The sequence below is a fragment of the Desmodus rotundus genome, chromosome 6 (genome assembly GCF_022682495.2).
Source record: "Desmodus rotundus isolate HL8 chromosome 6, HLdesRot8A.1, whole genome shotgun sequence".
Lineage (NCBI taxonomy): Eukaryota > Metazoa > Chordata > Mammalia > Chiroptera > Phyllostomidae > Desmodus > Desmodus rotundus.
The window spans coordinates 75,756,581-75,772,118 of NC_071392.1; the positions used below are offsets into that span (position 1 = coordinate 75,756,581).

Consider the following 15,538-nt stretch of genomic DNA (forward strand, 5'->3'; position numbering starts at 1 on the left):
TGGGGTTTCCAACTACTTTATGCAGATCAAAATAAAAATGATTATTTCCATTTCTACTTCCTATAACAAGGTATTTTACCTCACCAGATGCAATGAAGAAAAATGGTGCTGTGTTTGTTAAGAAGCCAATGCAGAATTTTGTAAGAAAATTGCTGATTTATGTCAGAAACAAAAATGGTAGATAATTCCAAGATGTAAACTTAATGAGGCAAAGCTGGGTGCATTTTATTCATTGCTGATATTTGAGTTGCATATTTAAAATCTCTTACATTTAAAGATTTGACTTAACACTTTTTCAGTTTTGAATATAGTTAAATATTTGGGTCATATACCTATCCATAGATAACTTTATAAAAATATTATTTACTTATATTATGTGAACTATTCTTTCTCTGGCCAAAATAACTTTGAATCATTAGTAGAATAATGGTCTGTCCAGATTTAATTGAATTTTGTTTTTATAAGAAAAAAGTTTATTCCCATAAAATGACATTTATTAGATTTCTCCCATATTGAATGTAGATATTTCAAGGATTCAGATTTAGTAATCATCTGAGATTTTGTTACTTGTAATGCTTTTTTTATTCACACATATGGTGTTGTGGGTCTTTCTCAAAGTTTTTGAGTTTTGTTTTGAGGTTTCCCCCAAATTATGGGATGCGTATTAGGACCTTTCCTTAGAGGAATATGGTAGAAAGCTTCTAGTTCAAAATGGTGCCTGACCAGCTGATTTTAGTATCAGACTGTTAATAGACATGAAATCTGGGCATATCTTACCTTCTTCAGTATTAACAATTTTAAATATTATACTACTGATGTGATCTATGAAAAAGACTCACCTAGGAAACTCAGAAAAATACCTCTAAAAACTACTCACTGAAAAATACAAAAGAAAGTTTTAGGAGACTGTTGGGGTTATCCGTAGAATACAAAAAGATATATAGATTTTATGAAACAAGAACAAACAGTCATGTGATAGAGGCCGAGGCAAAAAGAAGTAGTTTTCTGTTGACTGACATTTGATAAGTATGGCTAATGAATAAACACCAATAGACTAGCAGAATATGTCTTTCAGAGCACTAAGGGGGGAGAAAGAAAAACCAAGGCTATATACAAAAGATAGAAAATATGGGAAGGAATTAAAAACAAAATAATATACAAACTATAGGACAAAGTAATATAAGTGAGATTAATTAAGTCTGTTATAAACCATAAATATAAGTGAGTTAAACTCCCTTGTTAAAGATAATGATTTTCTTTCAGATTGGAATAACCATCCAACTCAAAACCCAACTCTGTTTAATTTATGTGGCATATTTATAGTGAGTCACAAATGTTCGAAGTAGCTGCAAATGATATCATTATGAAAGTGAAAAGATCCACAGAATGGGAAGAAATTTGCAAGTCATATATCTGGTAAAGAACTTGTGTCCAGAATATATAAAGAACTCTCATAACTCAACAATAAAAAGACAACCCAATTTTAAAATAGCAAAATCTGAGTAGATATTTCTCCAAAGAAGGTAAAAAAATGGTCAGGAAGCACATGAGTACTAATAATGAATAACCATTCATCATTAGGAAAATGAAAATAAAAACCACAACGAGATACCACTTCACATTTATTGGGATGACTATGGTCAAAAGGATGGACAATAGTAAGTGTTTGTAAGGGTGTGGAGAAGTTGGAGCCCCTGTACATTGCTGTTGAGAATGTAGAGTGATGTAGGTACTTTGGAAAACAGTTTGGCAATTTCTCAAAATGTTAAAAGTACCACATGACCCAGCAATTCTACTCTTAGGTTTACCCAAAAGAACTGAAAATAAAGCTTATGCACATAATGTTCATAGCAGCAAAGCTTATACACAAAAACTTAAACACAATATTCACAGAATTTTCATAATAGCAGCATTTACATAACAGCCACAAAGTGGAAACAATGCAGATGTTCATTAACTGAACGATGGATAAATAAAATGTGCTTTTGTCCATGTAATGGAATATTAATCAGCAATAAAAAGTAATCAAGTCTTGATAAATACTACAGTATGTATGAGCCTTGAAGACATTGTGCTAAGTGAAAGAACCTAGTCATAAAAACACCACATATGGTATGATTCCATTTATATGCAGTGTCCAGAATAGGCAAAAAATCTCTAGAGATGGAAAGTAGCTTAGTGGTTGCCAGCTTGGAGAAGGGAAAGGGAGGAATTAAGACTCACAGCCAATGAGTATGGAGTTTCTTTTAGAGAGCATGAAAATGTTCTGAAATTAGATTAGGATGATGATTGCACATTCTATAGATAAACTAAAAAAGATTGAATTGTACACTTTAAATGGGGTGAAATAAATGGTGTGGTAGGCTGAATACAGGGTAGGGCAAAAGTAGGTTTGCAGTTGTAAGTATGCAAAACATAGTTTATTCTTGTATTATTAGTTATTATTGTATTATTTTCCATACAAACTGCTGTAAACCTACTTTTGCCCCACCCTATAATGGCCCCTATAGATACCCGGGTCCAATTCCTAGAATCTTTGAGTGTTGCCTTATATGACAAAGACAACTTTGCAGGCACAATTAAATTAAGGATCTTGCAATGGGGAGATTGCCCTGAATTATCAAGATAGTCCCTAAACCTATCATAGTGTCTTCCTTATTGATTGATTGATTGATTGATATTTTTTATTGAATTTGTTGAGCTGCTGTTGGTTAATAAACTTACATAGGTTTCAGGTATATAATTCTACAATACATCATCTGTAGATTCTTTTTTGTGATTACCACCCCAAGTCAAGTCTCCTTCCATTGTATCACAAATCTTTTTATTGTTTTGTTTTGTTTAAAGATTTTTTTCATTTTTAGAGAGAGGGGAAGGGAAGAAGAAAGAGGGAGAGAAACATTGATTGGTTGCCTCACACACACGCCCTTACCAGGGACTGAACCTGCACATATGCCCTCACTGGGGACCGAACCCACAACTCAGGCATGTGCCCTGACCAGATATCGAACTGGTGACCTTTCAACTTGGGGGACAACACCCAACCAACTTCACCACACAGGACAGGGATATCACAATATCTTTACAAGAGGGAGGCAAAGGGAGATTGATATAGTCGTAGGCGATGTGTTGGTGAAAACGAGGTTGGATGCAAGGAAGGAGTCAGGAACCAAGGAATATAGGCTAGACAGCAGCCAGACAAGACAAGGAAGTGGATTCTTTCCTAGAGCTTCTAGAAGGACCAGCCCTGCCGACAACCTTGTCTTTAGCCCAGTGAAACTAAGAGAATGGACTTCTGTTGTTTTAAGCTACTGAGATTGTGGTGCTTTGTGGCAGCCCTAGGAAACTAATATGTGTGGTATGTGAATTCTTTTTTTTTTGTACTGCATTTTTATTATCCACAGAAGAGCATCCTGATCTAATCACAACCTTCTCCCCTCTTTCTTGTTTTTAAAGTATTTTTTATTATGCTATTGTAGTTTTCCCAATTTTCCCCCCTTTATCTCCCTTCTGCCCTGCCCCCTCAACCCTCCAGCATTCCTCCCCCCGCCTTAGTTCATGTCCATGGGTTGTACATATAAGTTCTTTGAATCCTCTGTTTCCCATACCATTTTTTATCTCTCCCCATCTATTTTATGCCTACTAATTATGCTTCTTCTTCCCTGTACCTTTTTCCCCTATCTCTCCCTTCCCCCTCCCCACTGAAATCCCTCCATGTGATAATCCATTTCTCTGATTCTATTTCTGTTCTGGTTATTTGCTTAGTTTTTGTTTTTGTTGTTTTTCTTTCCTTTTAGGTTCATTTGTTGATAGTTGTGAGTTTGTTGTCGTTTTAATGTTCATATATTTGATCATCTTCTTTTTCTTAGATAAGTCCCTTTAACATTTCATATAATAAGGGCTTGGTGATGATGAACACCTTTACCTTGACATTATCTGGGAAGCACTTTATCTGTCCTTCCATTTTAAATGAAAGCTTTGCTAGATAGAGTAATCTTGGTTGTAGGTCCTTGCCTTTCATGTTTTCAAATACTTTTTTCCAGCCCATTCTTGCCTGCAAGTTTTCTTTTGAGAAATCAGCTGATATCCTAATGGGCACCCCTTTACAGGTAACTCTCTCCTTTTCCCTTGCTTCTTTTAGGATTTTCTCTTTATCTTTAACCTTGGGTAACTTAATGACGGTGTGCCTTGGTGTGTTCCTCTTTGGGTTCAACTTCTTTGAGACTGTCTGGGCTTCCTGGACTTCCTGGAAGTCTTATTTCCTTCGCCAAATTGGGGAATTTTTCCATCATTATTTGTTCAAATAAGTTTTCAATTTCCTGCTGTTGTTCTTCTCCTTCTGGCACCCCTATGATTCAGATATTGGAACATTTCAGGTTGTCCCAGAGGTTTGTAAGACTCTCTTCACTTTTGTAGAATTCTTGTTTCTTCATTCTGTTCCAGTTGGATGTTTATTTTTTCCTTTTGTTCCAAATTGTTGCTTTGAGTCCTGGTTTCCTTCCTCCCTGAATATTTTGCTTCATTTCACTTTGAGTATCCTTCATTTGTTTTTTCATTTTTTGACCAAGCTTAATCAGATCTGTGAGCATTTTGATTACCAGGGCTTTAAATTCTCCATCAGATTGGTCGGTGATCTCTTCACTTAGCTTTCTTTCTGAGGTTTTGCTCTGTTCTTTTATTTGGGCCACATTTCTTTGTCTTGGCTCAGCTGATAGGTTGTAAGGGGGCGGGGCCTTATGTATTCACCCAGGCAGGGCTGCCCTCTTTGCTGTGCTGCTGTGCTGCCTGTGGGGGAGGGGCCAGAGAGGGAATGTTGTTCACCTGCTCATCTCTAGAGCACTTTTCAACAAACTCTAGTGTGAGACTGGGTTTTTCTCCCACCCTGGCAACCCCCGCCATAGTTCACAGCTGACTCTGAGTCTCAGTTTCCCCTTAAGTCAGCCCCTCCCATGCAGCCCCCCTCACTGCAGCCAGCCCCGCCCCCACGGTCTGCTGCATCAGCGTGGTTTTTCTGAGTGTCTGCCGCCTTAATGGTCTGGTTATTCTGGTCAATTTTTTCTTTAATTCCTTTGCTGTCGGAGTTCCATGCAGTTTGATTTTCTGGCACTTTTGATTGTTTATTGATTTTAGATTGGTTGTTATCCTCCTTTTGGTTGTGTGAGGAAGCAAAGGGTTTCTACCTACACCTCCATCTTGGCCAGAACTCAGAAGTGTGAATTCTATCTTAATAAAGCTGTTAAAAGTAAAAAGGTATATCAGACAAATACCTACAAAAATGAATCATGGATTGCAGTGTTAATATCAGACAAAGCCTAATTCTCAAGACAAATGGGTATTTAACTGAGAACCAGAGGTCATTTAGTATTGATAAGCAGTATAAATTTATAATGAACTTTTTATGCCTCAAGCAACATTAAGGCAAAGGACGTACATCAAAAAGTTAGAAATCTAAAAAAAAAAAAAAAACTAAACTAAAAAGAAACCACAATGGTAGTAGTAGATTTTAATATCTTTGTCAGCCCAAGGAAGAACAGTATAAATAAGAATATAGAGCTCTGAATAATAGAACTAAAAAGGTTAATGTAAAAGATAACTGCCCTGGCTGGTGCGGCTTAGTGGATTGAGTGCCAGCCTGAGAACCGAGGGGTTTCTGGTTCGATTCCTATCTCGGCACATGCCACATATGAATGAAATCATGTGGTACTTGTCTTTCTATGACTATCTTATTTCATGTAGCATAACACTCTCCAGGTCCATCTATGCTGTCACAAAGGGTAAGATTTCCTTCTTTTTTCTTTCTTTTTTTTTTTAATGGCCAAGTAGTATTCCGTCGTGTAAACATACCACAGCTTTTTTATCCATTCATATACTTATGGACACTTGGGCTGCTTCCAAATCTTGGCTATTGTAAATAGTGCTGCAATGAACATAAAGGTGCATATATTCTTTCAAATTAGTGTTTTTGGTTTCTTTGGATGTATTCCCAGAAGTGGAATTGCTGGGTGTCATTTTTAATTTTTTGAGGAAACTCCATACTGCTTTCCACAGTGGCTGCACCAGTCTGCACTCCCACCAACAGTACATAAGGGTTCCATTTTCTCTACACCCACGCCAGCACTTACTGTTTGTTGATTTATTGATGATGGCCATTCTGACAGGTGTGAGGTGATATCCCACTGTGGTTTTAATTCGCATTTCTCTGGTGGTTGAGCATCTTTTCATATGTCTATTGGCCATCTGTATGTGCCCTTTGGAGAATGTCTATTCAAGTCTTCTTCCCATTTTTTAATTGGATTGGGGTTTATTTGTGTTGCTTTTTGGTGTTGAGTTACATAAGTTCTTCATAAACTTTGGATATTAACACCTACTTGGATATATTAGCAAAGAACAAAAAGGAAGCAGAATAATGGTGTCTGGGTGGCTTCATGAAGCCATGATTATTCTTTTCCTTTTTGCTCCTCTAGCTGGAGGCTGCTAACAACTCTGGAAAAATTAAAATTCAGTAGGACTTCAGAATGTGGATTTAGATTGAAGATTGCTTATTGTTTTTTAAGAGTTTGTTGAAGGGAGATTTAAAAAAATTACTAGGCTTTTAATAGAGTGCAGAGGATTGTTGTAACTAATGCTTGTTTAATACGGTAGACTTATATATAAACCTTCACAGTATACATATTCTCAGTAATTCTGCCAGTAACCCTGAGATGTAGGTATATTATTATTATTATTATTTTCACTTTGCAAATGAGAATACTCACTCAGAAAGGTTAAGTGATTTGCCCAAGATTCCTCAACATCTGAATGATAGCCAGGACTCAGTCTTGGTAGGGGTTTGTGTTCCAGGTGATAGAGAATTGTATCTCATAGGTTTGTATCTCATAGGTATTAATATGGGATTTCAAATTTAATCTCATTTCCTTTTTTTGTTAAGATTTTATTTATTTCTTTTTAGAGAGTGGGGAGGGAGAGAATCACCAGCTGGTTGCTTCTCATACGCCCCCCAACTGGAGACCTGGCCAGTACTAACCTAGACGTGTGCCAGACTGGGGATCAAACTGGTGGCCTTTCCGTTCGCAGGACAGTGCTCGATCCCCTGAGCCACATCAACCAGTGCCAAATTTAACCTCATTTTCTTAGTCATTGCCTTCTCTTCTAAAGGGGAGGAAATAGAGCTAGCTTTTAGTTCTCCACAGTCCTGTGAAAGGTCAGGATGGTTATTTAAAAACAAGCACTCACTGGAGCTACTACTAGCTTCTTTCTGGGGAGGGAAAGAGGCAGTTTAAAGGGCATATTCTGGTGCTGGTGAACAGCAAAGGTCACCTCCCCTTTTTCTCCTCTTGGTCAGACCTGCCGAACTAAGAGAAGAGGTTAATCAGACAGAGCACCTTGAGGGGTGAGTGAGTGAGTAAGTGATGGGGCTAAAGATCATAGGAATTAAAGTGAAAAATTTCATTTATATGTGCATATATTTATATGTAGTTTCTTAAGAAGAAAGAAAAGTTATTTTCATATATATTGAAGATACAAATAAAACAAAACATATGTAAAAATACTTCCAAAAGATTGTGACCAAAAGAAAACATGAAAGAGAAAAATCTCCTCCTGGATATTTTAGTAGTACGTCAAGTTCAGCAAAACTAAATTTAAATCTTCTCCCCACCAAGAAATAATTAATGTCTGTTTCCAGTATCTGTCCCCGTCATTCAGTTAGACAAGTCAGAAACTTAGAACCAGTTTTGACACATCCCTCCTCTCTCCTTCATTCCCCACCTTATTCATTATTTTGTTCTCCATTCACTTCCTAACTCTCTTAAACTGGCCCACTTTTCTCTATGTCCATTGCCATAACCCTGGCCACCAACGGTGGTGTCTGTCGGTTGTTAGCTAGTGGGACAAACTGCCTCATCTCCCCACCAAACTTTTTTGTATGCTCTTTCCTTTGATAGGCTCTCTCTCTTACCTCCTTCTTCACCTTGTTAACTTTGACACCTGAAGTTGTTTTGTTGTAAATTACTCTGAGGGCCGCTCTACCAGCATTTTCTTTTTTAAATTTCAAGACATTTTAAGGAATTACATAGCACTGATAGTTTAACTAAATGCCTGGATATGAATCCCTGGAATTTACTGACCCACAAAAATGGATAAAGTTGTTTGGAACTAGCTAATCACTAATATATAGTAATAATCTAATGATTTCCTGCCTTCAAATGCCAGGTGTTTCCAGCACAATGAAATTTATTTTTATACTATTATCATTAACTCTTTTGGGGGGCCTACATGCTAATATAATGATACATTAAAATTCAAAGACCAGAACCCAAGCTTGTAAGATTCAGTTTTTCTGTGGGTTGGTAGTATAAAAACTCTACATGAGATAGAGACACTTGGAAAGCAGAAAATAGAAGTCTTTTAAAGTTGCCACGTAAACACCAGCTGCTTATGTTACAATAAATAATTTGGTAAAAGATTTTGAGACTTTTAAAATTAGAAACTATGATAAAATTGAATTTCTAGAATGATAATGATTCTACATGTTTGTACTATTTTTCTTTTACCCATTTTGTTGTTGACCTACATGTAAGGTTTTATAACTGCAAAGGTTGTACTTCATGGCCAGCAATAATTTTTATTTTTCCACATGCTTGAGGTGGAGTATGGGAATCTTTGTTTTCTAATCCTAATAGTGAAATACTTACAAGGAAGCGTGTCTGCCCGATTGAGAGTCCAGTCCACTTAGCAGAAAACCCAGGACTCAAACGTTGTTGTAACTTCTGGACAAACCTCATTTTTCTCTTCCCATTTTTTCCTAAATTTATGGCTGGAGACCTGAATGCAAGTTTATTTTCTATTCCATGTTGTCACATTTTCATAATTTCATGGCTTCCTTGTTATCCCCAAAGGTTTTCTCATCCCCTTGTGCATTCTTGTAAGTGAATGAACCTATTTATTTATTGGTGGTTGGAGGATCCAGCGTCTCCCCACCGTTTCTGCTCATGGTAGGAGAGTGTGTGCATGTACCAATGTGCTGCTTAGTTCTCCGTCTTCAGAGAGACCTTGCACTAGCAGTGGAGAGTGGACTCAGAACAGTATCTGGTTCAGACCTGGTCCTGTCAGAGCCACAGAGTCATCATGGGTTTGAACTTCACCTCTGTCACCCCGGAGTACCAGAAAGGAGGGGGACCTGACCTGTGGGGCTCTCTCTGGTCGTGGGCCTTACTAACAGTGGCACCTTTGACCCCCAGCTCCAATAATCACCTTTTGGTTGTTTTTTTTTTTCTTTGATGCCTTTCAGTCCAGCCTCTTGTGCACTTGAATCTCTAATCTGTTTGGTAGTCTGGCTTTGCAGGAAACTAACAGAAGTTTTAGAGACAAGTTTATGGTGATCTTGAAAATGATTTTGGCGTTTAATTGCCATAGCATGGTTTTATCAAATGGCTTTGGAAAGGCCGTGTAATGAATCCCATTCCTGAGAAGCAGTATTTCTGTAAGGCTTTTTCATTGGCTCCTTTCTACTGTTGTTACCTATAATTTCATCATCTTTTTATTTAATTCTGTGCAGCATGACGTCTTTGGAACCAGTGGGTATTTTTATCTGCTAGTCGTAGAAGAGTTTGTTCGTAGGGCTTTGTAGTTGCTGAGGGAGGCCAGCCCCACCCACTTGCTGGTTGCTTAGCACCAGCCCTCCCTGGTTGTTGGGCATCTTGTTTACTTCGCCCTTAATTCCTTGCAGGTGCGCAAGTACAAGAGCATGATCCTGGAAGACCTGGAGTCTGCCCTGGCAGAACACGCCCCCGTGCCACAGGAGGTTAACTCAGAGCTGCCGCCTCTCACCATCGACGGAATTCCAGTCTCGGTGGACAAAATGACCCAGGTAAGGGGCGGGAAGTGAGGAGGAGACACAAAGACAAGTGGCACAGGTGTGGGTGGGCCTTGGATGACTTTTCTTAGTTTTGTCCTCAGTGATACCACCAAAATGAGTTAATAGTAAAACAGGAGAAGCCTTGGAAAAGAAAATGTCATGCCAGAAGAATGCTTCCCACCAGGGACGTGGGTTGGTTTCTTCCTTTTGTTGGCAGTTTTTACTTTCACTTGGGCCCTTGGGTCAGCTCAAGAAACTCTTAGCTTGGAGTTGGTTTGCAAAGGAAACTGTTAGGACTTCGATGAATCACAGTCAAGTGGGGCAAGTAAACTTTTAGTTTCTTTTGGGCTGAGCTGCTCCTCTGTCCATGTAAATTCTGAATCCCACCTCACTACTGCCAAGGAAGTCTCCCCTCTCCAGGGACAGAGGATGGAAAGCTCAGAAGGACACCGTACTGGGTCATTGCTCCCCTCCTCCTTTTACAAGGGAAGTCACAATGTACTTACCCTGATAAATCAGTATACATCAGGAATTTTGCTGAGACTGTTTCTTTAAAAAATGTTTTAGCTTGAAAAGTGATAACATAATCACAAGCAAATGCCTTTTTATACCATATTTTCTCACCTTACTTCTTTATTAATATACTTGATCTTGCTAAATCCAGTTGTAAGCTTCCTTTCCTTTTCCTGTCTTCCAGCAGCATTTCACACAGTTGATTAGACTTCGTTTATATGTTTGTGACCTGCACTCTCCAGAATATCTTCCTAATTCAGTGGGTCGTCCCTCTCAGCTCTCCTGCTGGCTTCTCTTCCTCTTCTCACCTGATCGATATTGGCATGTCCCAGGGTTCTATCTTCAGTTTCTCTCCAAGTGGTCTCATCCTGTGTTGTGGACTTCATATCCCATCTACATGCTGTTTATACTCCAGCTTATACCACTGTTATGTCCTCATTGCGAACATGCCCAAATCGGAGCCTTTGAATCCCCCCATTGCACTGTCCACTCCTAACGGTGTCAGTTAATGGTACCGTTGTCCATCTGGTTGCTCAAGTCCCATCATAGGAGTAAAGCCTTCGTTTCCCTGTTTTGCCTTCACTCCCCCACCAGCCACATATCATTCATTAGCAAGATACGTTAGTTCACCTCTGAAATGTTCCCTGAATGTGAACATTCTTCTCAGTTCCCATCACACCCTAGCCTAAGCCTGTAGCATCTCTCACATAGACAGTTGCAGTTCTCTTGATCTCCTTACTGCCACTCTTGCTGTGCTGCAGCCCATGCTTGACAGAGCTGCCAGAGGGTCCTTTTTAAAGACTTAAATCAGGTTCTGTCACTCTCTTGTTTCAGCCCTTTAGTGGCTTTCCACTGTTTCTTGAATCAAATTCAGATTTTGCTATGGCCTCTGAAGCCCAATATAATCTGCCTCTTCCAACCTCATTTCCCATTCTCCCCCTCAGTCACTGCTGTGGCCAAACTGGCCCCCTTCTTTATGTCAACACCCAAGCTCATTCTCTTACTTTCACTCTTCCCTTCACCTGCAACATTCTTCTCCCAGATCATTGTGTGATTGACCTTACCATGTTCAAAATCTAGCTCAGATATCACCTCCTTTCTTCTCCCATCTACTGAAGTTTTCTCTTCCCACCAAGTCACTTCCTACCACATCCCCTTTTTTGTTGTCTTTGTAACACTTATCACTACCTGATATTATCTCATTAACATTTATACAGTAAGTCCTCATTTAACATCTTTGATATGTTCTGCAACTTTAAGCAAAATGACATATAAGGAAACCAGTTTCACATAGGCTAATTGATATAAACAAGACTTAGGTTCCTGTGGCATCTCATTGATGTTCTAACAGAATGGCATTATTTGAGGACCCGCTGTACTTGTCTGTGGTCCATCTCTCCAACTAGAATTTGAGAGCAGGGACTTGGTTTCCATTCTTCACTGCTGTCCAGTTTGGCTGCCCAGCCCCTGAATAACATTTGTATTCTAAATAATACTCTGTCAGTATCAGTTTAGTGAATGACTTAAGGGTCAGAGCAAAACTGAGTCCAGTACAGTGGGTAACTGGATTGTGAGTGTCCTGAGTGAGATATACTCAGTACAGACAGCGACACTGCTGCTCAGGAGGTGACACTTTTCTTTCTACTAAATCTGAACTAGAACTTGGTCTGAAGTGATACAACATTTTATCAATATAAAGCTAAAGCGAGGTCTTTCTGTGGATCCTTGAAGGATCTCTAAATAATGGTTCCAAAACCATCATTTTTGTCCCATCACGTCACACCTGCTGTTATTCTGTTCCTGTGGCTGTTCTGACTGGAAAAAAACATGAGGTGATTTTTTTTTTTTTTAACCCAATCGATGTAAAGGATCTACTCTGTATCTCATATATAAAATACATCTTAAGCTGACTAAGCTTCTGATTAAGAATACTGTGTTAGGTAGATTCTTGTCCTATAATGGGCATATTTTCTCTCTTTCTCAAACTGAATGTGCTAGGTTGAAATAACCTGAGGTTTAGATTATATTAAATTATTATGGATGTAGATAGTTATGAAAATTGGCTGATGACCACAAAAATTAGAGCAAACAATTATTATTTTGGAGGTAAAACATTTGAAATTGTTTTGCAATCCTCCACAAAATATTAGCAAACTGGATCCAGCAATACATTAAAAAGATCATACATTGTGTTCAAGTGGGATTTATTCCAGGGATGCAAGGTTAGTTTAATATCAGCAAATCAATAAGTGTGATGCACCATGTAAACAAAATGAGGATAAAAAACACCTGATCATATCAATCGATGAAGAGAAAAGCATTTGATAAAATCCAGCACCCACTTATAAAAACTGTCAGCAAAGTGGAAAAAAAGAGGAAACATACCTCAACCTAATAAAGGCCACATATAACACGCCCACGGCCAGCATCATATTCAAGGGACAAAAATTACAAGTATTTCCCTTAAGATTGGGAACAGGACAGGGATGTCCGCTTTCACCTCTCTTATTCGACATAGTACTGGAAGTCCTAGCCACAGCAATCAGACAAGAAGAAAAAAAAAGGCATCCTAACTGGAAAGACAGAAGTAAAACTGTCATTATTTACAGATGACATGATACTGTACATAGAGAACTGTAAAGATTCCACCAAAAAACTACTAGAACTGATAAATGGATTCAGTAAAGTAGCAGGATACAAAATAAATATCCAGAAATCAGTTGCATTTTTATATACCAATAATGAACTATCAGAAAGGGAAATGAAGAAAATAATCCCATTCACAATTGCTAAAAAAACCTCAAAATACCTAGGAATAAATTTAACCAAGGATGTAAAAGACCTGTACTCAGAAAACTATAAGACACTGAAGAATGAATAAGTGGAAGCATGTACTATGTTCATGGATAGGAAGAATTATCCATACTACTCAAAACAATCTATAGATTCGGTATAATTCTTATCAAGATACCAATGGTGTATTTCACAGAAGTAGAAATTTATGTGGAACCACAAAAGATCCTGAATAGCCACAGCAATCTGGAGAAGAACAGAGTTGGAGGAATCATACTACATGATATCAAACTATAGTATAAGGGCACAGTAATCAAAACAGCATGGTACTGGCATAAAAACAGACACATAGGTCAGTGGAACAGAATAAAGAGCCGAGAACTAAACCCACACCTTTGTAGTCAATTAATATTTGATAAAGGAGGCAAGAACATACAATGTGGTAAAGATAGTCTAGTCAATAAATGGTGTTGGGAAATGGACAGATACATGCAAAAAAATGAAATTAGACCACCTTCTAACACCATACACAAGAATAAACTCCAAATGGATTATTAAAGACTAAATGTTAGACTTGAAACCATAAAACTCCTAGAAGATAACATAGGCAGTAAAATCTCTGACATTTCTCTTAGCAATATTTTTTTTTTGATATATCTCTTCAGGCGAGGGAAACAAAAAATAATCAAATGGGACTACATCAAATTAAAAAAACTTTAGCACAGCAAAGGAAACTATCAACAAAATGAAAAGACAGCCTACTGAATGGGAGAAGATACTCACCAATGGTATATCCAATTAGGTGTTAATATTTAAAATTTATTAAAAAAAGCTTATACAACTCAACAGCAAAAAACCAAACAATTGAATTAAAAAATGGGAAGAGGACCTGGATACTTCTCCAAAGAGGACATACAGATGGCCAGTAGACATGAAAAGATGTTCAATGTCACTAATCATCAGAGAAAGGGAAACCAAAACCTCAGTGAGATATCACCTCACACCTGTTAGAATGGCTATTGTCAATAAATCAACAAACAAGTGTTGGCAAAGAAGTGGAGAAAGGGGAAGGAACCCTTTTGCACTGTTGGTTGGAATGCAGATTGGTACAGCCACTGTGGAAAGCAGTATGGAGTTTCCTCAAAAAATTAAAAATGGAACTGTCTTAATACCCAGCAGTTCTACTGGAAATTTATCCAAAGAAACTTGAAACACTAATTTGACATATACGCACCCCTGTGTATATTGCAGTGTTATTTACAATAGCCAAGATCTGGAAGCAGCACAAGGGTTCGTCATGGATAAAAAAGCTGTGGTACAGCTCTGGTCTGGTGGTTCAGTTGGTTAGGGCATTGTCCCATAAACCAAAAGGTCGTGGGTTTGATTCCTGGTCAGGGATACCTAGGTTGTGAGTTCAATTCCCAGTCAGGCCACATACGGGAAGCAACCAGTGGATATTTCTCTCACATTAGTGTTTCTCTTTTTTTTCTCTCTCTCTCTACTCCCCACCTTCCTCTCTAAAACCAATAGACATGTCCTAGAGTAAGGATTAAAAGGGGACAGGGGTTGTGGTACATTTATACAATGAAATAATGCTTGGCCATAAAAAAGAAGGAAATCTTACTTTTTGTGACAGTATTGATGGACCGGGACAGCATTATGCTAAGTGAAATAAGCCAGTCAGACAAAGACTAGTACCTTATGATTTCACTCATAAGTGGAATCTAATGAACAAAACAAATTAAAAAGCAAAATAGAGACAGACACATAGAGAGTGGCTGACAGCTCTCAGGTGCGGTTAGGGGTCGTGGTGAAGGGATTGAGCAAAAAAGGGGAAAAAAAGAAAACTCAACAAGGTGGTGACTGCCAAGGGGAGGGAGGTGGGGAAAAGTGGAGGAGGGTACAGCAGGGAAAACGGTGATAAAGACCTGACTCGGGGTGGTGCACACACAATACAGTGTACAGGTGATGTGTTGTGGAATTGTGCACCTGAAACCTGTATGATTTTGTTAACCAGTGTCACCCTGAGAAATGCAATAAAAAGGAAAAACATGAAACTTGTTTTCCATCTCTGTGAAATATACATTGAGTAGAGCTTAGTGCAGCGGTGAATCCAAGGGAATCTGGTACTCAAGTCGTGGATCAGACTTAGAGGTACTTTTTTGGAGGCATTGATTTTCGTTATTGTCATACATTCTCTCCTGTCCATTCTCACCACAGATGATGACTGAAAAATGACACCTAACTGGACAAACAAACAAACAGACAAGTGGTGAGGGGGAGTGAGCAGGGTGATGAAAAACCTAGCTCCTATTCAAACGGGAATTTCCGAATATTGGCATCCTGGGTTTTTTCCCCTCATCTTTTTTTTAAATT

At 38.4% G+C, this 15,538-nt stretch overlaps 1 protein-coding gene across 4 annotated transcripts in view; it reads left to right on the forward strand.

Moving 5' to 3' along the window:
• The window catches only part of NRF1 (nuclear respiratory factor 1), a 121,644-nt gene that overhangs the window by 53,973 nt on the left and 52,133 nt on the right, over positions 1–15,538 (forward strand). For all 4 annotated transcript variants that reach the window (XM_053925963.1, XM_045191086.3, XM_045191085.3 and 1 more), the window contains exon 5: positions 9,728–9,868. In XM_053925963.1, the coding sequence (XP_053781938.1) occupies positions 9,728–9,868 (141 nt within the window). The remainder of the gene's footprint in view (positions 1–9,727; positions 9,869–15,538) is intronic.